The 26,921-nt window shown below is 43.5% G+C and overlaps 1 protein-coding gene across 4 annotated transcripts in view; it reads left to right on the top strand.

Moving 5' to 3' along the window:
• The window catches only part of CDYL (chromodomain Y like), a 220,922-nt gene that overhangs the window by 58,916 nt on the left and 135,085 nt on the right, over window positions 1-26,921 (top strand). Inside the window, exon 1 of one of the 4 annotated variants that reach the window (XM_060188753.1) lies at window positions 22,993-23,403. The exons of the other annotated variants lie outside the window; for them this stretch is intronic. Coding sequence (XP_060044736.1) covers window positions 23,380-23,403 — 24 coding nt within the window. The 5' untranslated portion in view covers window positions 22,993-23,379. Of the gene's footprint in view, window positions 1-22,992; window positions 23,404-26,921 lie in introns of those variants that run through there. 4 annotated transcript variants of the gene reach the window in all.

Raw genomic sequence — 26,921 nt, 5'->3', positions numbered from 1 at the left:
GTTTCACAAATGAATTCTACAAAACCTTCAAAGAAGAACTAATACCTCTACTTATAAAAGTCTTCCAGAAGATTGACGACACGGGAATACTCCCTGCCAGCTTCTATGAAGCCAACATCACCCTGATACCAAAATCAGACAGGGACACAACCAAAAAAGAAAACTACAGACCAATATCTCTGATGAACATAGATACTAAAATATAGAACAAAATTCTAACCAACCGGATACAGCAGTATATTAAAAGATTGTTCATCATGACCAAGTGGGGTTTATCCCAGGGATGCAGGGTTGGTTTAATATATGTAAATCAATCAATGTTATCCACCACATCAATAAAAGCAAGACCAAGAACCACATGGTCATATCAATAGATGCAGAGAAAGCCTTTGACAAAATACAACATCCCTTTATGATCAAAACACTACAAAAAATGGGAATAGATGGAAAATTCCTGAAGAATGTGGAGTCTATATATAGCAAACCTACAGCCAACATCATATTCAATGGCGAAAAACTGGAAGCATTTCTACTCTGATCAGGTACTAGACAGGGCTGCCCACTATCACCATTACTATTCAACATGGTGTTGGAAGTTCTTGCCATAGCAATTAGGCAGGAGCAAGGAATTAAAGGGATGCAGATTGGAAGAAAAGAAGTCAAATTCTCCCTATTTGCAAGTGACATGAAAAAACTCAGGAATCCAGCAAGAAGCTTTTGGAAATCATAAGACAATACAGTAAGGTGTCAGACTACAAAATTAACATTCAAAAGTCAGTGGCATTCCTCTATGCAAACACTAAGAAGAAGTTGAAATCCAGAAATCAATTCCTTTTACTATAGCAACAAAAAAAATTAAAATATCTAGGAGTAAACCTAACCAAAGAAGTGAAAGACTTGTATACTGAAAATTATGAGTCACTACTCAAGGAAATTGAAAAAGACACAAAGAAGTGGAAAGATATTCTCTGTTCATGGGTTGGAAGAATTAACATCATCAAAATGAATATACTACCCAGAGCCATATACAAATTTAATGTTATCCCCATCAAGATCCCAACCACATTTTTTAGGCAGATAGGAACCAAAAAAGACCTCGAATTGCCAAAACTATCTTGAGAAGAAATAACAGAACCAGAGGCATCACACTCCCAGATCTCAAATTGTATTATAGGTCCATTGTCATCAGAACTGCTTCGTACCAAAACATGAATAGACACACTGAACAGTGGAATAGAATTAGAACAGAGAGCCTGGAGGTAAGCCCCCACACCTATGGACATCTAATCTTTGACAAAGTGGCTCAGACTATTACATGGGGAAAGCAGAGTCTCTTCAACAAATGGTGTTGGAAAAAAATGGGTTGAAACATGCAGAAAAATGAAACTGAACCACTGTATTTCACCAAATACAAAAGTAAATTCCAAGTGGATCAAGGACTTGGATGTTAGGCCACCAGAAACTATCAGATACTTAGAGGAAAATAGTGGCAGAACACTTTTCTGCACAAATTTTAAAGACATCTTCAATGAAACGAATCCAATTACAAAGAAAACTAAGGCAACTATAAACCTATGGGACTACATCAAATTAAAAACCTTCTGCACAGCAAAAGAAACCACTACCCAAACCAAGAGACACCTCATAGAATGGGAGATCTTTACATCTCTTACATCAGACAAGAGACTAATAACCAGAATATACAAAGAGCTTGCCAAACTCAACAAGACAACAAATAACCCCATCCAAAAATGGGGGGAGGACATGGACAGAATATTCACCACCAAAGAGATCCAAAAGGCTGAGAAACACATGAAAAAATGCTCCAAGTCTCTGATTGTCAGAGAAATGCAAGTAAAGACAACAATGAGATACCACTTCACTCCTGTGAGAATGTCATACATCAGAAAAGTTAGCAGCAGCAAATGCTGGAGAGGTTGTAGGTTCAAAGGAAACCTCCTACACTGCTGGTGGGAATATCAATTGGTCCAAGCTCTGTGGAGAACAGTCTGGAGAATTCTCAGAAGGCTAGAAATGGACCTACCCTATGACCCTGCAATTCCTCTCCTGGGGATATATCCTAAGGAACCCAACACACCCATCCAAAAAGATCTGTGTACACATATGTTCTTAGCAGCACAGTTTGTAATAGCCAAAACCTGGAAGCCACCCAGGTGTCCAACAACAGATGAGTGGCTGAGCAAGTTGTGGTCTATATACACAATGGAATAGTACTCAGCTATAAAAAAATGGTGACTTCACTGCTTTCAGCCGATCTTGGATGGACCTTGAAAAATTCATGTTAAGTGAAATAAGTCAGAAACAGAAGGATGAATATGGATGGGATGATCTCACTCTCAGGCAGAAGTTGAAAAACAAGATCAGAAGAGAAAACACAAGTAGAACCTGAACAGGACTTGGTATATTGCACAACAAAGTACAAGACTCTGGGGTGGAGGGGTGAGTACAGGTCCAAGAAGGATAACAGAGGACATAGTGGGGGTTGTACTGGCACATGGAAAACTGAGAAATATCATGCATGTATTTACTGTTGAATGTAAAACATTAATTCCCCAATAAAGAAATTAAAAAAAAAAAAAGAAAGAAAGAAAAAGAAAAGTATCTTGTTCCTTCCTCCAGTGGGGGAAGCTTCCCAAATGGTAAATCAGTGCTGCGGGTCTCTGTCTCTCTCCTTCCCTGTACCCCCCATTCCCTCTAGATTTATCTCCATTTGTACCCAATAAATAAATATTAAAAAAGAAAAACATCTTGTTAGTTCAGCCACTTATAATATGTATGGTCTTAACCACTGACAAATTCTTCAAATGATCCTAAAACTTCAGTAGTAATAGCACATGTCTTTCCTGAAACCATTAGGAATATTTACTATTTCTAGGGGGTCGGGCGGTGGCACAGTGAGTTAAGCGCATGTGGCACAAGGCGCAAGGACCGGCATAAGGATGCCGGTTTGAGCCCCCGGTTCCCCACCTGCAGGGGAGTCGCTTCACAGGCGGTGAAGCAGGTCTGCAGGTGTCTGTCTTTCTCTCCCCCTCTCTGTCTTCCCCTTCTCTCTCCATTTCTCTCTGTCCTATCCAACAACGAACAACATCAACAATGGCAATAATAATAACCGCAGCGAGGCTACAACAACAAGGTCAACAAAAGGGGGAAAAAAATGGCCTCCAGGAGCAGTGGATTCATGGTGCAGGCACCGAGCCCAGCAATAACCCTGGAGGAAAAAAAAAAACAACAACAAATATTTACTATTATTTTGTTGATCTCACCCCTGTTGAATTCTATAATATTGACTCTTCTCTTGTTCCCTCTCTATTTAAGCCTTGGTCTTAACAAACATCTTCTCTTCCTCCTCACAGTCTTTTTTTTTCCTCTTTTTTTTTTTATTGGGGAATTAATGTTTTACATTCAACAGTAAGTACAATAGTTTGTACACGCATAACATTCCCCAGATTCCCATATAACAATACAACCCCCACTAGGTCCTCTGAATCCTTCTTGGACCTGTATTCTCCCCACCCACCCACACACCCCAGAGTCTTTTACTTTGGTGAAATAATGCCAATTCCAGTTCAGGTTCTACTTCTGTTTTTTTTTTCTGATCTTGTTTTTCAACTTCGGCCTGAGAGTGAGATCATCCCATATTCATCCTTCTGTTTCTGGCTTATTTCACTCAACATGATTTTTTCAAGGTCCATCCAAGATCGGCTGAAAACGGTGAAGTCACCATTTTTAACAGCTGAGTAGTATTCCATTGTGTTTATATACCACAATTTTGCTCAGCCACTCATCTGTTGTTGGACACCTGGGTTGCTTCCAGGTTTTGGCTATTACAAATTGTGCTGCCAAGAACATATGTGTACACAGATCTTTTTGGATGGATGTGTTGGGTTCCTTAGAATATATCCCCAGGAGAGGAATTGCAGGGTCATAGGGTAGGTCCATTTCTAGCCTTCTGAGAGTCTCCAGACTGTTCTCCACAGATCTTGGACCAATTGATATTCCCACCAGCAGTGTAGGAGGGTTCCTTTGACCCCACACCCTCTCCAGCATTTGCTGCTAGTACTTTTTCTGATGTATGGCATTCTCACAGGAGTGAAGTGATATCTCATTGTTGTCTTTATTTGCATTTCTCTGACAATCAGAGACTTGGAGCATTTTTTCATGTGTTTCTCGGCCCTTTGGATCTCTTTGGTGGTGAATATTCTGTCCATGTCCTCCCCACATTTTTGGATGGGGTTATTTGTTGTCTTGTTGTTGAATTTGGCAAGCTCTTTATATATGTTGGTTATTAAACTCTTATCTGATGTATGGCATGTAAAGATCTTCTCCCATTCTGTGAGGGGTCTCTTGGTTTGGGCAGTGGTTTCTTTTGCTGTGAAGAAGCTTTTTAATTTGATGTAGTCCCATAGGTTTATACTTGCCTTAGTCGTCTTTGTAATTGGATTCATTTCATTGAAGATGTCTTTAAAATGTATGCGGATAAGAGTTCTGCCATATTTTCTTCTAAGTATCTGATAGTTTGTGATCTAACATCCAAGTCCTTGATCCACTTGGAATTTACTTTTGCATTTGGTGAAATACAGTGATTCAGTTTCATTCTTCTGCATGTTTCAAGCCATTGTTTCCAACACCATTTGTTGAAGAGACTCTGCTTTCCCCATGTAATAGTCTGAGCCCCTTTGTCAAAGATTAGATCTCCATACTTGTGGGGCCTCCTCACACTCTTCAATCAAGCTCAGTGGTCCACATGGCTGCTACTTCCTTCACACTGCATAACTACTCTTGGAACCCTCTGCTATCACTCTTCATTTATGTCTTTCAGGCTGCATTTTCATTTGAGCTCCAATATCTTGGCTTTGATTTCCTTCTAAATACTTTTCATCAACACCTCAACTTCATTGTACTGACTATTAATAATTACTGTCAACATTACTTGCTAATAATTTGCTGTCATAAGATGGCAATGACAAGCACATCATTTTTACTGCTCACATACACCACATTCTAGAACAGGCACTTTAAAACTAAGTCTCATTTCATCCTGTCCACTTACAGGTGGGTTTCTGCAACCTCAACTTCCCCTATCAGGAAGTAGAAATAAGAACTGTACAGAAAGACTGGGGAAATGAGATAGCAACAGCGCAATAGGAATTACATGCAAACATCTCAGGTTATTCCAGCTCCATCAGGTCCCAGAGAGAGACGACCAATAGGGGAGAGACATTTGGCTGTAGTGATAGGGTGATGTGTGGCTTGGAGGGGAAGATGGGATTGGACCTGGAAGACAATGGAGGTAATTATGTACAGATGTAGACTGATAGTTGTAGAGATGACAGTTAGCCCATGTCTGTAACCTTGGGAGAACCGCAGTGGTTTGCAATGAAGCACTTGGGATTCAGAACACTGGTGGTGGGAACGGTGTGGAATTATACCCCTGTTGACATGTAATTTTGTAAATCCATACTGAATCAGAAATAAATAAATAAATAATCTCAGGTTTGAGTGCTAACTTTGCCAATAGCCAGATCTGAGCGGTCGTGTTCTACACACACACACACACACACACACACACACACACACACGAAACTTGTCCTGGTCTTCCAACAAGTACATTGTAAAACTAAAACTTGAACTCCAATCTGCCATATTAAACTGCATCCTGAAATTTTTATCTAGCATGAAATTATCTTTATCGTCTCCAAAACAGACTTTTAAAATTCCTTTTTGCCTTTTGTGTTGTAATTCTCCTGCTGAATACAGAAGCTCACTATTTTAAATATTTCTTTGGGCCTCCCTCCTCCATTCCCTTCGTATTGACTGTATCACTAAGTCCAGTAATGTTTCTTTCCAAGTCCCCTTCCTTCTCTCTTCTTTCCTCACTAATGTCTGCAATACACTGCTGTCCCCTCTTTGCCTCCAGCATCATGCACAGCCCCCTTTTTCACAACCAGACCCATGAACTTTCCAGCAAAGAACCAATGGCCCCACAGTCTCAGCTGACACCAGTGTTTGAGTCCTTGACCTCAAAATCTAAACCTTCTACATTTAACTGAGCCCTCTTTTTCCAATTCTGCCAACCACTGTAAATGAGCACACATGCTTCACTCCGTTTGTCTGTTCTCATCATTCTTCTGTTGTAAGAGAAACAAAATATTTCCCCACTAAATCCATCCTCTGAGCTGGCTCTGTGGTTTTATGCCTTTCTCTAGGCGTTGCATCCTGTATTTCTTATTTACCTTACTCATTCAGCACAGTTGTATATTGTCTTGTGCTGTAAGAATCCTTCAGTGAGTGTGGATGTGTACATATGTTGGTTTAGTTTTAGATTCCTAGAGGACATGGATGGATTTCAAATATCCATTCTGTTTCTCAGAGTTTGGAGATGGGTTCTGATGTAAATCATCCACAAACAACGTTTAGAGACAGCAAATGACTATGACAGAGGCAATGAAAAGGACTAGGTTTGGGAATTAAGAATACCTGAATTCCAGTCCAGTCAGCTATGTGAAACCTGTCACTTTCCAATCTTTAATAACATGGAGTTCCTTTGGCCTGCTTTCTGCTGTGATGGTCACTGAAGTAGGAGAGCTCATGGAGGCCAATATCTGGCATTGATGTGTACTGGGAAGTGAAACTATCAGGGTTATTTGAGAACTGAAGAGAATCACTGCTTTTTTTTTTAAGTTCTATGCGAGCATAAATTGTTGGTTTGAGCTACTATTATATCCATAACTGATTGACAGGGTCATATGTGTAAACTATAAGCTCTAGCTAAAGTTTCTAGTTTATTTCTATGCTTTAAAATGATAATTTTTAGAGTTGAAATGACCCTCCTCTAAACCAGTGATTACCAAACAAATCTATAAGAAATAGAAAAAAATCTATGATTTTTGTAAAACTAAGGAAGACAATTTTAAGGTTTGTCCTGCATTTTACTTATTTTTACTTTTAACTTTTAAATAAGTATTCGTTTGTTTATTTTACTGAATAGAGACAGAGAAATCAAGAGAGAAAGGAAAGTGGGAGAGTGGAGGAGAGACACCGGCAGCACCGCATCACCACTCAGGAAACTTTCCCCCTGCAGGTGGGGACCAGGGGCTTGAACTCAGGTCCTTGCACAAGGCAATGCATGCACTTAGCCAGACGTGCCTGAACCCTTGCCCTGTATTTTATATCATAACTTCCTATTCTTGTGTGAAAGTAGTCACATTTTTTGTTTTATCAAATAGCGGGGGTAGGTGTCAGATATCAATAGTGGGTTTTGCCATCGCTTCAATAATTTCAATAAAGTGAGAAGTAGGCAAACTAAGGCTAGTTCCCACGGTATTTTTGAAACTGTCATGGGACCTTCTTACACTTAATGCTTTGAAAACCAAATTTACAACGAGTTCTTTTAGAGTTGAAAAATCATTTGATTTACAGAAATTAAATGGCTTGTCTGAGGTCTCATAACTACTACAATTTGAGCATGAGAATGCACCTGCCTTAGCTCACAGATAATGCCTCAGTTTAGGTGAAAAACTGTCTTTCCTACTAATGAGAGGGGAATTTATTTTCCACATAACTTGAACAAAAGGCATTGTATAAAATGTATTAATTTATGGGGGTCGGGCGGTGGCGCAGTGGGTTAAGCGCATGTGGCGCAAAGCCCAAGGACCGGCTCCCCACCTGCAGGGGAGTCGCTTCACGGGCGGTGAAGCGGGTCTGCAGGTGTCTATCTTTCTCTCCCTCTCTCTGTCTTCCCCTCCTCTCTCCATTTCTCTCCTATCCAACAACGAACAACACCAACAATGGCAATAATGATAATCACAACGAGGCTACAACAACAAGGGCAACAAAAGGGGGGAAAATGGCCTCCAGGAGCGGTGGATTCATGGTGCAGGCACCGAGCCCAGCAATAGCCCTGGAGGAAAAAAAAAAAAAAATGGAAGAAAACAATGTATTCATTTATAATACACTCATTAAAATCCACACATTTTTATCAAGTGAAGAAGTGGGTGTAAACCTTTATAGGATTAAAAAAAAAAAGTCTTCTTAACTTTTTATTTTCATATTTCAATTTATTTGCCACTAAAATTTATTCTTGTTAAAACTAACTTCACTTGTATAAAAGCTCTGGAAAGGGAGTCAGGCGGTAGCACAGCGGGTTAAGTACACGTGGCACAAAACACAAGGACGGGTCAGGATCCCGGTTCAAGACCCGGGCTCCCCACCTGCAGGAGAGTCCCTTCATAGGCGGTGAAACAGGTCTGCAGGTGTCTCTGTCTCTCTTCCTCTCTATCTCCCCCTTCTCTCTCAGTTCCTCTCTGTCTCTATCCAATAACAAAGTTTAAAAATTTTTTTTAAAAAGCCCTGTAAAATATAGGGGAGAAAGAAACACCCCCCACACACACACCATCATTCCAGAGAAATTCACTATTGATATTTCAGAATGGCTTCTGCTAGCTGATTTCCTATGTCCATTTTTACATAATTGAAATTATGCGGCATATGCTTCTATCAGTCAGTCTCCGGGTTCTCCACTTATCTATTTTAATATTTTTGAATGAATAATACATGCACAAACGTTAGAGCTCTGAACGTACAAATGGATAACGAGGGAAAAGTCTCCTTCTGACCTTTCAGGATCCCAGTACTCCTCTGTAGTAACAATTGGTATTTCCTGTTTTCATAGTTCTCTTTAACACACACATATTTTTAAGTTTTCATTAGTGACTTAATAATGATTAACAGGATTGTAAGGTAGCGCGGTACAATTCCACACAGTTCCCACCACCTGAGTTCCGTGTCCCATCCTCTCACTGGAAATTTCCCTGTTCTTTATCCCTCTGAGAGTATGGACCAAAGATCATTATAGGGTGCAGAAGGCGGGAGTTCTGGCTTCTGTAATAGCTTCTCTTCTGGACATGGATGTTGGGAAGTCAATTCATCCGCCCCCCAACCCTGTTTCTACTCCCCCTAGTAGGGGTAGGATTCTGGAGAGGCGAGACTTTGGGACATCTTGGTGTAATCCATTTTTTTGTTGTTGTTATTAATAATGGTTTACATTATTGTTAAGATTTCAAGTTATAGTCCCACATTACACCTATCACCAAAGCACTATGCCCCTATCCTGCCAGCAGTAACCCACACAACATCTTAAGAGACAGTTTCTTAGCTTCTGGAGTTTTGTTTGTTTGTTTTTTATTGGATGGAGACAAGAGGTTGGGCGCCAGATGTTGTAGAGCCAGATGTTGTAGTGTGCGGGCCGCAGAGAAGAGAGAGAGAGGGTCCGGAGCGAAGAGGAAACACAAATCTTTATTCACGCTGGCACCTCAGAGTTGGGTGCTAGAGAGGCAGGTTGGGCCACGTGGAGGTAGAGAAAATGGCCGCCTCACGCAGTAACCTTTCCTGCGTCTGAACACCAGAGTGGAGCACCAGCAAGAGAGAGAGGTGCGGAAGAAGAAGGGCTTTTATAGGAGTAGCTTTCACGAGAATGGGAAGGGGGAGGAGTAACCATAGCACTCCAGGATAGGATGATAACTCTCGTGAGAATGGGAGGGGAAGGAGTAACCAGAGCACTCCAGATATCGCGGGGATATAGACAATGCCCTGAGGGCACAACATGGCTGAACAGGCACTCCGAGAATGTCCCAACTCTCGCGGGAACTAGCAGTAGCCTGAGGGGACAACATGGCAGATGTGACTGCATTGGCACAATTTCCCAGCAAAGAAGTTGAGAAAGGAGGGAGAGATAGGGAGAGAGACCAGGCACTGCAGCACTGCTTCACTGCTTTCAAAGTAGTTCAAGTCCCTGGCCTCCACTTGCAGAAGGGAAGTTTCACTGGTCACCAAGAAGGGACGATTTCACTGATAGATTTGCTGTGCAGGCACTGAGACCTAGCAGTAAAGCTAGCAGCAGTTAAAAAAAAGAAAAAAAAGTATTCGGGGCCAGGCAATCATGCACCTGGGTGAGCACACACCATCATGCACAGGGATACATGTCCGTAACACCTACAGGAGGATATTTCATGAGTGGTGAAGCAGGTCTGCAGGTGTCTCTCACTGTTTGTCTCTCTCTGTCCCCACTCCCAAGTCCCTCTTCCCTTTCAACAAGGTAGTGACACACCTGCTTGATGCACACATTGCAGTGTGTAAAGACTGAGGGTTCAAGCCCCCAGATCCCCCTTGCAGGGAGGAAGTGGTGAAGCAGTGCTGCAAGTCTCTCTCTCTCTTTCTATCTCAATCCCTCCCTCTCCCCCTACTTCCTCTCCCACTCTCCCGCTCTCCCTTCCCTTTCCCTCTCAACTTCTGTTTCTATCCAAAATAAATCAAATCACTAAAAAATAATAATAAATAAAATTTGTTTAAAAAAAGTTTGAAAATACAAAATGGAGAAAAGTTGATCTATCATATAAAGATAAATCAAAAGTTGTTATAGGCATATTAATATAAAAATGGATAAAGTCTAAGGCATTACAATGTCTTTATAATAACAAATGCTTCTTTTGACAGGATATACACATACACACACATAGAGATATCTGAAATTTATATGTATCTAATACATAGCTTCAGAATATACAAAGTGAAAACTAACCAAACTGAAAAGACATGAACAGTTCTCAACCATAGTGGGAGATGTTAATATACATGTCCTAAAAACTGATAGAAGATTTAACATAAATAATAAACTTGAACATGTGTGTATACATATATATTTATATATAAAATACAGGTACATGATTATGTTACATGAGGGACACAAAAGAATTTATAAGTTTAAAGAAAAATTAAAGTTAAAGAATACAAACATTTTAATGAATTAGAAAAAGAATAGCAAAGAAAACCCAAGGTAAAAATGAAAGAATGTTAGGAATATAATGAAATATTATAAGCATTTTCCATAATAGAGACTTTTAAAATGTCCAGAGTTGACACTCTGAAAAGTGTAATAAATCAAGCCAGATCTGGAAAAACTAATAAGGAGAAAAGGAGCCACATATTATTTGAAAAATGAGAATTGGGGTATCACTACAGACCTTACAACATTAAGTTTTTCTTTTTTTTAATTGTATGCTTTTTAACAAAATTAAACTTTATTTATTTTATCAGCTAGAACAGAAGGAGATAGAGAGGGAGAGAAAGACAGAGAGATACCTACAGACCTTCTTTACCACTCATGAAGTGGGGGCCAGGGGCTTGAACATGGTCCTTGTGCATGGTAATACATGCACTTAACCAGGTATGCCACACTCAGCTCCCGGCATTAAAATTTTCTAAATATTTTTTCTTTACTGTGAAATTTGAAAATACATATGAAGTGAATAAATTGACATAATAAGAGATAATAAAAAAAAAACCTGAATATGTACTCTCAATCCTTCCAACAAAAGTGTCCCACTATCTGGTAACTTTAGAGCTGAAAGCATAACAATGGCATTCATACACGGACTAAAAAATGGTAACACTGGGAGTCAGGCGGTAGCGCAAAGGGTTAAGTACACGTGGCACAAAGCTCAAGTCCTGGCCTAAGGATCCCAGTTGGAGCCCCTGGCTCCCCAACTGCAGGGGAGTCTCTTTACAGGTCTGCAGGTGTCTTTCTCTCCCCCTCTCTGTCTTCCCCTCTTCCCTCCATTTCTCTCTATTCTATCCAACAACGATGACATCAATGGCAACAATAATAACTACAACAACAATAAAAAACAAGGGCAACAAAAAGGAAAATAAGTAAAAAAAAAATATATATATATATATTTTTACTTATTTTCCTTTTTGATAGATATATGAAAAACAGAAGTGTATGCTCACTCTTCTTCATAATCTTGATATCAAAACTGGTTGAAGACAGAAATTTCAGGTCAACTTTCCTCATGAACATAGATTCAAAGTCCTTTTTGAACTTTTTTTTTTTGTATTAGCTTTATTTATTTATTGGATAGAGACAGCCAGAAATCGAGAGGGACAGGGAAGATAGAGAAGGAGAGAGACAGAGAGACACCTGCAGCTCTGCTTCACCGTTCGTGAAGCTCTTACCCCCTCCAGATGAGGAGTGGGGACTCAAACCTGGGTCCTTGCGCACTGTAACGTGTGCTCAACCAAGTGTGCCACCACCCGGCCCCTCAGATTCAAAGTCTTTTTTTCTTATTTTATTTATTTTCCCTTTTGTTGCCCTTGTTTTTATTGTTATAGTTATTATTGTTGTTATTGATGTTGTCGTCGTTAGGACAGAGAGAAATGGAGAGAGGAGGGGAAGACAGAGGGGAAGAGAAAGACAGACACCTGCAGACCTGCTTCACCGCCTGTGAAGTGACTCCCCTGCAGGTGGGGGGCCGGGGACTCGAACTGGCCTTAAGCTGGTCCTTGCGCTTTGCACCATGTGCGCTTAACCCACTGCGCTACCGCCTGACTCCCTGTCTTTTTTTCTTTTTTTTTTCATAAACATTCCCACCACCAAAAGACTGTGTCCCATCCTACCCACCCCCTGCCACCCCGGAAGCCGAATATCCACTCTCACCCTCACCCCAGGGTTTTTGCTTTGGTGCCCTACTTCAGATTTAGTCAAATGCTGCTTTCAAAGTCTTTTCAAAGATTCAAAGTCTTAACCACATTGTTAGCACAACAAACTTAGCAATCTATAAAAAGGAGAGTGCATCAGAAGCCAATTAGGTTTATTCCAAACATATTGCCTTTAAAATTTAAAATAAAGTCAACATTTTATAAACGACAGCAACAAAGGAATAAAATCCTAAACCATATTTAAAGATCTTCTATAATCTGATGAATGGTGCCAACACAATGCCTGCAGGAAGTAGTCCTAATGGTAAAATCTTTTCCTGCATAGTGAAAATCAGGACAGGATGCTCACTACTAGCGATTCTACTCAGCGGTGCACCCAAGGGCCTAAAGGCTGTATCATCACACCGGCATGCTGAGCTTGTGTCTGACATCAACAAAACAGTCACTTTTATTCTGAGGCACACTGATACCTTTAAACTATCACTATTACAACATTTCCCTATATACTCTGCTCCACCTCCCCATTTTCCACAGAAACAAGCTCTTGGGGATCGGGCAGTAGCGCACGTGGGACAAAACGCAAGGACCGGCGTCAGGGTCGCGGTTCGAGCCCCCGGCTCCCCCCCTGTAGGGAAGTCCCTGCACAGGCAGTGAAGCAGGCCTGCAGGTGTCTATCTTTCTCTCCCTCTCTCTGTCTTCCCTTCCTCTCTCGATTTCTCTCTGTCCTATCCAATAACAACGATAATAATAACCCACAACAACAGTAAAACAACCAGGTCAACAAAAGAGGAAAAATGCCCTCCAGCAGTAGTGGATTCCTGGTGCAGGCATGAAGATCCAGCAATAACCCTGGAGGCAAAAAAAAAAAAAAAAAAAAGATAAAAGAAAGAAAGAAAAAAAAAAAAGAAACAAGCTCTTTTCTTTATCCCCCCCATACACCCCACCCCCACCCCCCACCCCCCTTGAGCAAAGCAGATTCCTGCTTCAGTGACTTAGGACATTGTCATGGTCTTCCAGACTCACTTGCTTCTTAGTCTTTATCTGTTAAGACAAAATGAAAGTATCTCTTACTGTTCTCTGGATTCCAGACTTAGCAGTTTCAGGAAGAAACTGTGCTCTTTCCACATCTAGGCCTTTGCACAACCCTTCCCAAGCCTGAGACACAATAAATGATCAGTAAATAATCATTGAGTAAATAATATCTCTTCAGTTATAGGTTCAAAGCTCAGGTTCTAGAATTGCCTGGACTTGAGAATGTATTTTGGTTTCACTTTGACTAGGACTAGAGACAGTGTCTACTCTAAATGATGCTCTTATGCAGGGATGTGCTCACTCTGCTTCTTTGTAAATGGCAGCTATACTTTTCATTATGTTATTGTCCAACTCAAGAAGTTAATATTTATAAAGTGTTTATAACAGCTCTAGTCACAGGTAATTGGTTCAATTTTATGTTTATTTTGTAAATATTGCCACTGATAGGTGGGGGTAGATAGCATAATGGTTATGCAAAGAGACTCTCTTGCCTGAGGTTCCAAAGTCCCAGTTTCAATCCCCCGCACCACCATAAGCCAGAGTTGAACAGTGCTCTGGTTTAAAAAAAAAAAAAAAAAAAAAAAAAAGAAGGAAAAAAAAACAACATATATTGCCACTGACCAAATTACACCACATTAACTTAGCACAGGCTGTTAGGGTGAGTCTTTGGAGATATTCCTAAGTCTTTTGGACAGAAAGGATTTAAAATATATACTATAGTGACTGCAACTGTCTTGTAAAAAATTTTTTCTCCAATGAAGTGATTTATTTATTTTTAATTTTTTATATATATATTTATTTTCCCTTTTGTTGCCCTTTTTTTTTTTGTTGTTGTTGTAATTATTGTTGGTGTTATTGATGTCGTCGTTGTTAGATAGGACAGAGAGAAATGGGGAAGACAGAGAGGATGAGAGAAAGATACCTGCAAACCTGCTTCACCGCCTGTGAAGTGACTCCCCTGCAGGTGGGGAGCCGGGGGCTCAAACCGGGATCCTTATGCCCGTCCTTGCGTTTTGCGCCACGTGCACTTAACCCACTGCGCTACTGCCCAACTCCCAAAGTGATTTATTTATTATTATTTTGTTTGTTTGATGATGATTATTTTTTATTTCTTTATTGGAGAATTAATGTTTTACATTCAACAGTAAATACAATAGTTTGTACATGCATAACATTCCCCAGTTTCCCATATAACAATACAACCCCCACTAGGTCTTCTATCATCTTTCATGGAAAAGTGATTTATTTTTAAAAGGTGAGAAAATACATATTCCGTTCACATATAATTATTAATCCAACTTTGCAGAGGTTTATGACTCATCTCCCAAACACTGGTTTTCAAATTTTCTTCTCTGTCATGATTCAGATGTAAGAAACATATCATACATTATGACCTAGTACATAATGATATACAACTATATATGTGTGTGTGTATATGAAAGTTATCCTAGTGTGTAGCTGAAAGTTATCCTAGTGAGGCGGTAAATTTTGATTCATTCTCCAAATCCATTCCATTCTATCCATGCTACTCTGCCTCATTTAAAAAAAAAAAATGCTAGTCTTCAAGAATGAGTTAAATCCCCTTTTTAATTTTTTAAAAATTGTTTTTGTTATCTTTATTTATTTATTGGATAGAGACAACCAGATATTGAGAGGAAAGAGGGTGATAGAGAGGGAAAGTCAGAGAGACAACTGCAACAATGCTTCACCATTCATGAAGCTTTCCCCTTGCAGGTGGTACAGGGCCTTGAACCTGGATCCTTGCGCATTGTAACATGTACACTCAACCAGGTCTGCCACCACCAGGCCCCTTAAGTACCCTTTTAATATATTCTTTATTATTATTATTTTTTATTTTTAAATTATTTCTTTATTGGGGAATTAATGTTTTACATTCAACAGTAAATACAATAGTTTGTACATGCATAACATTCCCCAGTTTCCCATTTAACAATACAACCCCCACTATGTCATTTATCATCCTTCATGGACCTGTATTCTCCCTACCCACCCACCTCAGAGTCTTTTACTTGGGTGCAATATGCCAATTCCATTTCAGGTTTAAAATAGTCTTTTTTTTATTTTATAATTTATTTCTTTATCGGGGAATTAATGTTTTACATTCAACAGTAAATACAATAGTTTGTACATGCATAACATTCCCCAGATTCCCATTTAACAATACAACCCCCACTATGTCATTCATCATCCTTCATGGACCTGTATTCTACCAACCCACCCACCCACCCCAGAGTCTTTTACTTTAGTGCAATACGCCAATTCCATTTCAGGTTCTACTTGTGTTTTCTTTTCTTATCTTGTTTTTCAACTTCGGTCTGAGAGTGAGATCATCCCATATTCATCCTTCTGTTTCTGACTTATTTCACTCAACATGATTTTTTCAAGGTCCATCCAAGATCGGCTGAAAACGGTGAAGTCACCATTTTTTACAGCTGAGTAGTATTCCATTGTGTATATATACCACAACTTGCTCAGCCACTCATCTGTTGTTGGACACCAGGGTTGCTTCCAAGTTTTGGCTATTACAAATTGTGCTGCCAAGAACATATGTGTACACAGATCTTTTTGGATGGATGTGTTGGGTTCCTTAGGATATATCCCCAGGAGAGGAATTGCAGGGTCATAGGGTAGGTCCATTTCTAGCCTTCTGAGAGTTCTCCAGACTGCTGGACCAATTGACATTCCCACCAGCAGTGTAGGAGGGTTCCTTTGACCCCACACCCTCTCCAGCATTTGCTACTGTTACCTTTTCTGATGTATGGCATTCTCACAGGAGTGAAGTGGTATCTCATTGTTGTCTTTATTTGCATTTCTCTGACAATCAGAGACTTGGAGCATTTTTTCATGTGTTTCTCGGCCTTTTGGATCTCTTTGGTGGTGAATATTCTGTCCATGTCCTCCCCCCATTTTTGGATGGGGTTATTTGTTGTCTTGTTGTTGAGTCTGGCAAGCTCTTTATATATGTTGGTTATTAAACTCTTATCTGATGTATGGCATGTAAAGATCTTCTCCCATTCTGTGAGGGGTCTCTTGGTTTGGGCAGTGGTTTCTTTTGCTGTGAAGAAGCTTTTTAATTTGATGTAGTCCCATAGGTTTATACTTGCCTTAGTCGTCTTTGTAATTGGATTCGTTTCATTGAAAATGTCTTTAAAATGTATGCGGAAAAGAGTTCTGCCACTATTTTCCTCTAAGTATCTGATAGTTTGTGATCTAACATCCAAGCCCTTGATCCACTTGGAATTTACTTTTGTATTTGGTGAAATACAGTGATTCAGTTTCATTCTTCTGCATGTTTCAAGCCATTGTTTCCAACACCATTTGTTGAAGAGACTTTGCTTTCCCCATGTAATAGTCTTGGCCTCTTTGTCAAAGATTAGAGGGACACAACCAAAAAAGAAAACTACAGACCAATATCTCTGATGAACATAGATGCGAAAATATTGAACAAAATTCTAGCCAACCGAATACAGCAGTGTATCAAAAAGATTGTTCATCATGACCAAGTGGGGTTTATCCCAGGCATGCAAGGTTGGTTTAATATATGTAAATCAATCAATGTGATCCACCACATCAACAAAAGCAAGACCAAAAACCACATGGTCATATCAATAGATGCAGAGAAAGCCTTTGACAAAATACAACATCCCTTTGTGATCAAAACACTACAAAAAATGGGAATAGATGGTAAATTCCTGAAGATAGTGGAGTCTATATATAGCAAACCTACAGCCAACATGAACTCAATGGTGAAAAACTGGAAGCATTTCCACTCAGATCAGGTACTAGACAGGGCTGCCCACTATCACCATTACTATTCAACATAGTGTTGGAAGTTCTTGCCATAGCAATCAGGCTGGAGCAAGGAATTCAAGGCATACAGATTGGAAGAGAAGAAGTCAAACTCTCCTTATTTGCAGATGACATGATAGTATACATGGAAAAACCTAAGGAATCTAGCAAGAAGCTTTTGGAAATCATCAGGCAATACAGTAAGGTGTCAGGCTATAAAATTAACATTCAAAAGTCAGTGGCATTCCTCTATGCAAACACTAAGTTAGAAGAAATTGAAATCCAGAAATCAATTCCTTTTACTATAGCAACAAAAACAATAAAATATCTAGGAGTAAATCTAACAAAGGAAGTGAAAGACTTGTATACTGAAAATTATGAGTCACTACTCAAGGAAATTGAAAAAGACACAAAGAAGTGGAAAGATATTCCATGTTCATGGGTTGGAAGAATTAACATCATCAAAATGAATATATTACCCAGAGCCATCTACAAATTTAATGCTATCCCCATCAAGATCCCAAGCACATTTTTTAGGAGAATAGAAAAAAATGCTACAAATGTTTATCTGGAACCAGAAAAGATCTAGAATTGCCAAAACAATCTTGAGAAAAAAAGAACAGAACCGGAGGCATCACACTCCCAGATCTCAAACTGTATTATAGGGCCATTGTCATCAAAACTGCTTGGTACTGGAACATGAATAGACACACTGACCAGTGGAATAGAATTGAGAGCCCAGAAATGAGGCCCCACACCTATGGACATCTAATCAGGTTTAATATATTCTTTATTATTGAATGGAGATAGAAACTGTGAGGGGAGGAGAGAGAGAGAAGGTGGAGAGAGAGAGAGAGAGAGAAGCTTCACTACTTATGAAGCTCCCCCACAGGTAGGGACTGGGGCTTTGAACCCATGTCCTCGTGTATGGTAACATGTTCCCTCTACCAGGTGTGCCACCATCAAACCCCCTTAAATATCCTTCAATAGCTGGAAATCTGCAGCTTGACAAAAAGCAAATGAAGTAAAATGATAAATAATAATAAAAGAAAGAGGAGAAGAAGAGGAAGAAGAGGAAGGGGAAAAGACGAACTGTCCTAAAGCAGTGCTTTTCACACTCTAGCCTGCCTCAAAATCACCAGGGAACTTGGTTGCCAGGTTGCTGGGTAGAGAATTTGTACTTCAAGTAAGTCACAGGGTTCATCTGTTGCTACTGAAGGACTGTGGACCACAGTTTGGGGAACTTTGCAGCAGACAATACTAAGATGGGGGTGGGGGAGTCCTAGTACCCATTTCCATATTCATACATGGTCCTAACTTTTCTTACAAATATGTTTTTTTCCTTTGCTTTAGACTCAAGCCCCACTTGCCTTGTTCCTCAGTTGACTCCAGGTTCTCTGCTTTTGACAGTTTTAGTGTGCCTACTTTCTTACCCTATGTTCACAGACTTCTCCTGCCTAGTTGTCCTCTCTTATTGAGACCAACAGTTAGAGTCTAGAAAAGGTCAGCAGAAAGACAGAATTATTTATCACAATCATTCAAAAGACATGTACATTTGACACGGTTTCAGGAATTCAAAAGAATTAGTTACTACTCTGGTGCAAAGACCACCTGAATTCCATGTCAGTATCTTGAGGCTGCCTACTCTTATGACTTTGGGTCGTTTTCTCTGTCTAAAAGGTGAAGTAAAGCATGATGTTACAAATGAAATACCTCCTCACTGTTAACCAGAGGCTTCAGCCCAAAGTAGGTAAACAGGCAAATTACAAGGACTCTTTTGGTAGTGTTGCCACTAGCTAAATAGAGAAAAGGAACTGTAAATACTAAATCTAGTTGAGAATGGAAATGGCCTATAATTGTGTGTTGATGAGCTTTAGACAGTGGCAGAACTTCAGCCTAGAGAGGAAATTGATGAAATCCAATGTAAAAAAGGTTCTCAGTTGACATCATCAGAGGTAAGAGAGTAAATAAATGATGGAATTTGGACAGAAAGCTACAGCACTGCATCTTCAAGCAGGTGAGAAACCAGGAATCAGAGGTTACTAGTTGTCCAGGAAAGGAGAGAATGTTGGGGATAGAAAAAAAGAGATAGTTGGAAGGAAGAGATACATGGTTCCAAGTCCAGAGATGGGCCCAGCATCTGAATTCCTTTCGGGACTGGTTTTCTTTCTCGTTGAATTCTTGATCTGGAAGTTTCACTTTCTTTGGCATAAGTGACTGTGATAGGAATCCCTTTTTAGTTTTAGGGGGTGAATACTCTATACCTTAAAATGGCTTTAACTTGGAAAGCAGCAACAGGTTTTGTTTTTTTCTCTCCTTCTTTCTTTTGTCTTTCCAGTCCCCATCCCCCTTCTCCTCTAGGGATTCAAATGCAGATGCCATGCAGATTCTTGGGATAAAGGAAATTAACTAGTAGGACTATTGAGTAGGGAAAGGCACGGTTTAAGGTATCAGTCCTTGTTCGTCCACGCGGGGGAATGGCTTTGTCTCCTGACCTGAAGAGTCTTATCTTGAGTGGAATAGATAGTCCATTTCCAAGTTGGATATATTTGGAGAAAGGTGTAAGCTGAACTCTGTTGATCTCCACCACTGGTAAGAACTGGAATTTATGCCTAGTATTTCAGTCTCATATCTAGGACATCACACGTGTTGAAACTTCTATGATCTTATGAGATTTGGATATTTTACTGGTGCATTCTATTGTGCTGCGTGTATTTTTGGTACAATGCAAGCATCTTCTTCAAGTGTTTAGGGGCTGTGATTTCACTTTTATTCTCAATTTCTTAGCACCCACACACGTGGTCATGGTAACTACAGCAAAACTTCACTATTTTATAAAAGAGAGTGTAAATTCAAAGCCATTAAGCGATCTTGGGCATATTTACCTCTACAGTGAGTACTGATGAAATGTTGTTTATATAAAAACTGAGAGGACTAAGAATTTGCTTGAAAGCTAAATGGAACTAATGAGGTAAAATAATGTGCATTAAGTAAAAAAGCCTTCAACAAGCCAGTGGGTGTTTCAGGTGAAGGGCAAATGAAAGGACCAAAGTGGACAGCTGAAAATTTGCTCACTTTCTCAGTCACTAATTATGTACTTAGCAGTGTCTCCACCAGTGTTCCTTAAAATGGAAGCCAAGTTAGATGGGAGCAGAGCTGAAGCCAAACTTAGGAGAGAATGCCTTCCTCTGGTTTTGTTATGGGGGCAACTTCTATCCCGTGGATGCCTTTTATTATTAAAGACTAATTATAGCAGCATAAATAATGTTTCGTCCGGATTAAAGGTCTATGTTGATTGATTTTTTAAGTTAGCTTTTCCGGACTGTAATCTCCCCTCTACTTTCCCATCAGAAAAGTCACTTTACTCATAATTGTATAATATAAATATTATATAATTATACTACTATTTCGTGGTTGTGTTCAATGTCTTTCCTTGCCGTCTTCCCCTCCTTCTTGTCAATGGCTTGATAGGAGACTTTAGAGATACCATTATCATCTATTTTTTGCGGAGGACTAACGCACATCGTGGAGCAACGTGGGAATGCCCCACCGATTCTGTTCTGAAAAAGAGACGTTTACATTTCTTTTTTTTATCGGACTATTACTGTATATAGGCATGTGTGTAAGATATATCTATCCTAATTGTCGTGAGGATCTCTTTTTGCTTATCTTTTACTGTGTCTTGGTGGTGTTGAGACATGGCAGGGATCCTAGTCCCGGGGCTCGTCTTCCAGGAGCTTCCAGCTTTTGCCTGGAGAGCAGCTAATAATGGACGTGCCTACGGGTTCCTCCTCCTGTGAGCAGGGAGGGGACGGGCTGAGCCGCCCAGGGAAAGAGGTGGTGGGGGTGGGGGGTGGGGGGTGGGGAGCGATCTAATTTATGATTCTGTGATCAAAGCTTTGGGCAGTGAGAGAATCCTATATGATGAGGGTGTCGAGCTGTCTTGTGGAATCCCAACTTACTGAATAACAGCTTTATGTATCAAGAACTGGTGCTAAGGCTCGAGAGTCAACTTGGCAGATGCAATGCGGGAGGGCATGGTCTAGATTAGTTCCCTGGCATCTCAACGGGCCTGGGGCGCCTGGGGGAGCCACCACTGGCTTTCGCTTAGGGGTCCAGAGGCTGTTTTAGAGGCGACGCCGGAGCTGAAGTGGAAGGGGAGGTGGGGGTGCGCATTCCAGGCGGCGGAAGCCGCAGAGAGAGAGGCGACTGGACGCGCAGTGACCTAAGAGTCCGCGCTGGGCTGGTTCGCGAGCGTGGGTAGAGCAGGAAACTCAAAAGGGGGGCAGCGAGGAGCCCGGCGGCTGTTACCACTGTTTGCTTATTCGGGGCGCAGTCGGATTGGGTTTGGGGAAGAGGAGTGGTGGGAGGAGCTGTTGGTGGGGATGTAGGTTTGGAACTGGAGGGGCTTCAGTATGAGGGCGCCGGGAATAGGGTGCAGGAGGAGGAGGTGCGTGGGGGGGGGCTAGCTTCCAGGTGTGTGTGTGGGGGGGGTGTAGTGGAGAGGCACTGAGGTCTGTGTGGGGGTGGAGAGGGTACTGAAATGCACTGCGTCGGTCAGAAAGGTGTGGGGGAGTCGGCTTCAGGATCCCCTTCCTCCTGCCTGGGCTGTGGGCCGACCCCGGCCCCCCTCGGGGTGCCCCCTGGAGGGGGGATGAAGGCTTGGCCCCCTCGAGGCTCCGGCCCGGAGCCGGCGGGGAGTCGGGCGCCTTGCAACCTCCCCCCCCCCCCCCCCGGGAACCTCCCTTGACAAACTTCGTTGCATCCGAAGCCAGACGTTCCCCGGAGTCCAGATTCGGCCCCTGCTCCCAGCTCCCCCGGGAGGAACCCGGAGGCCCGGCGCGGAGGAAGCTGCGGGCACTGCTGGGGCGGCCGCACCCTGGCACCGCCCTGCCCCGCGCCCGCCCGGCCCCCAGCCCGCCGTCCCGAGCAGCCGGGCCACGCGGCGGGGCGCTCCGGCTCCGGGTTTTGGCGGCTGCCGGGGTGGGGGAGGCGGCACGTGGGCGGCTGTGTGCGGGGTGGGGGCACCTGGCCGCTTTGCCACTCAGGCCAGCGACCGAGGCGGGCGTTGGCCGCCGGAGCCCGGAGCCTCCCGTCGGGGCGGTGGGCTCTAGATACAGTCCGACCCGCTCGCACGGCCCCCCTGTCCAACTTCCTTGAGATGCCTGCCCCAGGGGGCACGGCCACGTGGCGCCTCGATCTGGGAGCCCCCGGCGCCTCAGGTCCACGCGCCGGCACCCAGAACCCACGTCGAGGCGGCGGGAGCAACGATCCCGCCAGACCTCCGCGGGAACCATTCTGGCACGTAGGGTCCCGCCCCCGGGCAGAGGCCCCGCCCACGCCAAGCCCCTCCCCTTCCTGCCGACCCTCGGCGGCTGCCTGCGGGCCGAGCCCCGCCCATCCCCACAGGCTCCGCCCCGAGCCCCGCCCACACCGCGACTCCTCCCTTTCCTCCCCGCCGGCTCGGAGGCAGCCTGCGCGGCGCCCCGCCCCCAGCCCGAGGCCCCGCCCCAACCCCGCCCCCAGCCCAGGCTCCTCCCCTTCCTGCCGGCTGGCTCCGCGGCACGGGGCGAAGCGCCCCCGCCGCCCCGCCTCTCGGTCGCCCCGCCTTACCCCTCCCGCGCGGGCGGCCCGAAAACCCGGAGCGCAGAGCTCGGGGCCGGCGGCCGCACTGGGCATGCTCAGTCGCCGGGGCAGGTTTTTCGGTCGCAAGTAGGAAGCTTTCTGCACTACACCGGAGAGGGGGAGCCGCCGAGCCCGCCTCGCCGCCGAGCTCCGCGCCCGCCCCACCCGGCCCGGCCCCGCGGCGGGGCGATGAGCCCGAGCCCCCGCCGGCCCGCGGGGCAGTGAGCGCGGCTCCCGGGCGCGTGGCGCAGCCGCTCCTGCGCACAGCCCGCCGGCCCGCACCGGCCCCGGAGCTCCGGCCGGGAGCAGGAAGCGCAGGCCACGCAGGGACCCAAGTGGAACAAAGTGTCGGCCGCCTCCCTGCCCCGCGCGCCGCCCGCAACTCCGCCGCCCGCCATGGCCTCCGAGGAGCTGTACGAGGTACTCCCCTCTCTGGACCCCCGGGCCCCCCAGGCCCCGACACCCCCCCCGACCCCCGGGCCCCGGGCCCACCGCAGTTTGCCGGACGGGGAATGTGCGCGGGGGCGCGCGGACTCGGGGGTCCCGCCGCGGGGAAGTGGCGCTGACACGGCCGCGCGCGCGCCCCCGGAGCCCCAAGTGCCCGCTGGCGGGCTGGGGGGGGCTCTGCTGACCACTTCTTGGGGTGCTCCCGGGAGGGCTTGGCCTCGGGTTTGGGGAGGGGGGGAAGCCCGGAGAGGACGAGTGCAACTGCCTCTCCCGACTCGGCTGCCGGCCGGAGCGATGCGAGAAAATATCACAACCCCCCCCCCCCCCCAAAGGCTGCACGGTGGCCACGGGCTTTTAATGAGGTTACATTGTGGCCAGAGCCAGGAAATTTAAATTTAACCCTGAGACACCGCCATTCATTTGCGCCGCAGCGGGGCGAGGAAAGAAAGGGCACGATCCCGGCTCCAAGTTTGGGGCGATGGGCTTGCCAGCGGCCACTGGAAGTTTTCGAGTTACCCGGGTGACTCCTGGGCATATCTTCGTGTAAGTTCTTGACGTGTTTCAACGTGGACTTCCCGGAAGGACCAAAGCCGGCGGCAGGGGGGACCGTTCTGTTCTGCTGGATCAATGGTCCTATTTTACAGACAGGCTTCTAAGTGCTTTTGAAGAGATTTAAAAGTTGCTGGGTACTCACAGGACGTGCCTCTGAAGGTGCGATTAGGGACCGAGGTGTGTCGGGGACTTAGGTTAGCATCTCTGACAGGCTGAGAGCCTCTTTGGCCTTTGTGAAGCCTTAGTAAGTGTGAGGTGAGCCTGCTGAGGTGTCTTCTGGGTGTCTTACTGCTGTTGGCACAGGATGAGACTCTTGTCAAGGGTGGTAGCCTTCCTGTAACTTTTTGTTGCTATTTGAAAAAAGCCAAGTGCTTGTAAAAAAAATAAAATAAAATAAAGCCTCTAGAGGAGGTTGCCATCGCTGGGATTCAAGATACAGTGGTTGCCTCTCTGCTTTACATTTGTTTTTTGATCCGTGTACCTTAGCCGGTATGGAAAATGTTCCCTTCAGTTCAACCATTTTACAAGTAGCCTGTATGGTATTGAAGGTACTGTTTTGGGGGGCTGGGTGGTGGCCACCTGGTTGAGCGCATATGTTACATACAGTGTGTAAGGACCCGGGTTTGAGCCCCCCTGGTGCCCACCCACGGGGGGTGGGAAAGCTTTGCAAGTGGTGAGGTAGTGCTACAGGTGTCCTCTCTATCACCCCCTACTCTCTCCATTTCTGGCTGTCTCTATCCAATATATAAATACAATTTTTTTTGTTTGTTTGTAATGACTTTGGGTCATTAGTGTACTGAAGAGGGCAAAAAATCTCTGTGTTCCAAAGGGTCTTTCCTTTCAGCAAGGGGAGTGTTTATATGAGGGAGTTGCACATTGGAGGATGTCTCCGGGCTAATTCAGATGGCTTAGAGTACATCCATGAGAATATGAAGGGTTTTGTTTTTTCCTTGAGATCATCCTTTGATGCTGTGGGCTCGTATTCACTCTCGACCTCTGTGTGATTATGAGTTATGCAGTCTGTCAGCTAATCCCATTAGTGTTTGGCAGAGGGTAGCACCTTATACATAAGTTGTATCTTCCGTGTATGAAGATGATTCTGAAACCAGTACTGTGATCGCTAGTGCAGGATGAACTACATTTAGTTTTTTCACTGCTTATGCTATGTCTTCAAGTTTAGTAGTCCACATTGTTCTGGCATTCATTGATAAGTCACTTTTACACAAAGTTTGTTTTATACTCAGAATGTTGGTTGATGATCCCTCTGAGTGGAGGTTTGTAAATGATTCATACCCTCAAGGAAATAAGGATAAACACATTATAAAGAAATATCAGTGAGAGGCCTGCACAGTTGTGTTTTTGATTCTGAGTTTTGCTTTGGGGAGAAAAAAGTGCCACAGGAGTAGAGGTGAGATATTAGTTAATGCTGTTGTGATCTGTAGCTCACAGGGTGAGTTTTCTGACATTCCTCTGTGTAGGCAGCACAGTGACTATTTTGACTGGAAGTTGGAAAGGGAGTCAGAAAATCTAAGTTATTGAAAGTCCACCCTGTTGCTTTGAGTCCGTTAGTCATGCAAGCAGTTTTTTCATCTGTAAGATTAGAGTCTGTGGTGTGGACTTTAAAGGAGAAAATGTGTAAAGCTTACCTGCAGTTCTCTTAGTGAGCTTCCATTGAGTGGTGCCTGTTACTGTATTTCACTGATCTAATATGCCTCTCAGAGACAATAACTGTAGAATTTTAATCTAGGCACTATCGTTATTTGAGGAAGACATAAATATGCAGTTGTGAATAAACCACAAAGTGACAAGCTGGATAGAACATTAATAGACTTTAGTACCAATAGCTTGGCATGGGGCATCAGTTACCATGTCTAGTCAGTTCTGCCAACATCAAAATTGAAGTTTTCTCTCTCATCAGGTTAAGTGCACATGATGTGAAGGATCAAGTGTAAGGATCTGGGTTCAAGCCCCCTGCTCCCCACCTGCAGGAGGGTCGCTTCACAAGCGGTGAAGCAGTTCTGCAAGTGTTTTATCTTTCTCTCCTCTGCCTTTCCCGCCTCTCTTGATTTCTCTCTGTCCTATCCAACAACAACAACAAGGGCAACAAAATGGAAAAAAATGGCCTCCAGGAGCAGTGGATTATGATGCTCCACTAAGCCCCTGGAGGCAGCACCAACAACAAAAGTCTCTTCTCCCAGAGCACTGCTCAGCTCTGGCTTATGGTGGTGTGGAGGGATTGAGCCTGGGACTTTGGAGCCTCAGGTATGAGAGTCTCTTTAAAATAGAAGTTCCATGTTTGGTCTCAGACTCCATAATTCTGGAGAGTTGTGTAGACAGTGGAGGAATTTAAAGTCTTGCTTTTGGAAGTAGCATGGTCTCGTTAGAGTATGGGACTAATAACTCTGGACTTGGGTGAGCTACCTGACCACTGAGCTTTGCCATCTCATCTAATAAAAAAAATAGGTCACCAACACTTTGCATGGGCCTAGTAAGTGATAATAACCTCTTCGGGAGTGTGTAGATGATCATTGTAACTGTATTTAGTGAGTAGAAAACAGCAGAGTTCAAGCATTGGCCGCTCCAAATTGAGGGGATCAAGTGTTGGTTGAGAATGGAAGTCTTTCCACCTCTCCAGTAGCTGAGATGAGGGGAAGACAGAGGTTTGATAGCATAGGTAAGAATCTCATCGTTTTCACAGAAAGGCAAACATCTTTTAAAGGAGGACTTGACAACATTTTCTGGAAAGGACCAGGTAATGTTTTAGACCTTGCAGACCAAAGCTCGTGTGACAAACTCACCTCTGCTCTAGTTTTACAATAGCAGCCATGGGCAAAATCTAAATGAACAAGTGCTGAGTTCCAACAACACTTTATGGAAAGTAAAATTTGAATTTCATGAAACTTTTGCATGTGATGAAGTATCCTTCTCCCTCACCCCCA

The sequence above is a fragment of the Erinaceus europaeus genome, chromosome 4 (genome assembly GCF_950295315.1).
Source record: "Erinaceus europaeus chromosome 4, mEriEur2.1, whole genome shotgun sequence".
Classification (NCBI taxonomy): Eukaryota; Metazoa; Chordata; class Mammalia; order Eulipotyphla; family Erinaceidae; genus Erinaceus; species Erinaceus europaeus.
This window is presented reverse-complemented; position numbering and strand designations above follow the sequence as displayed.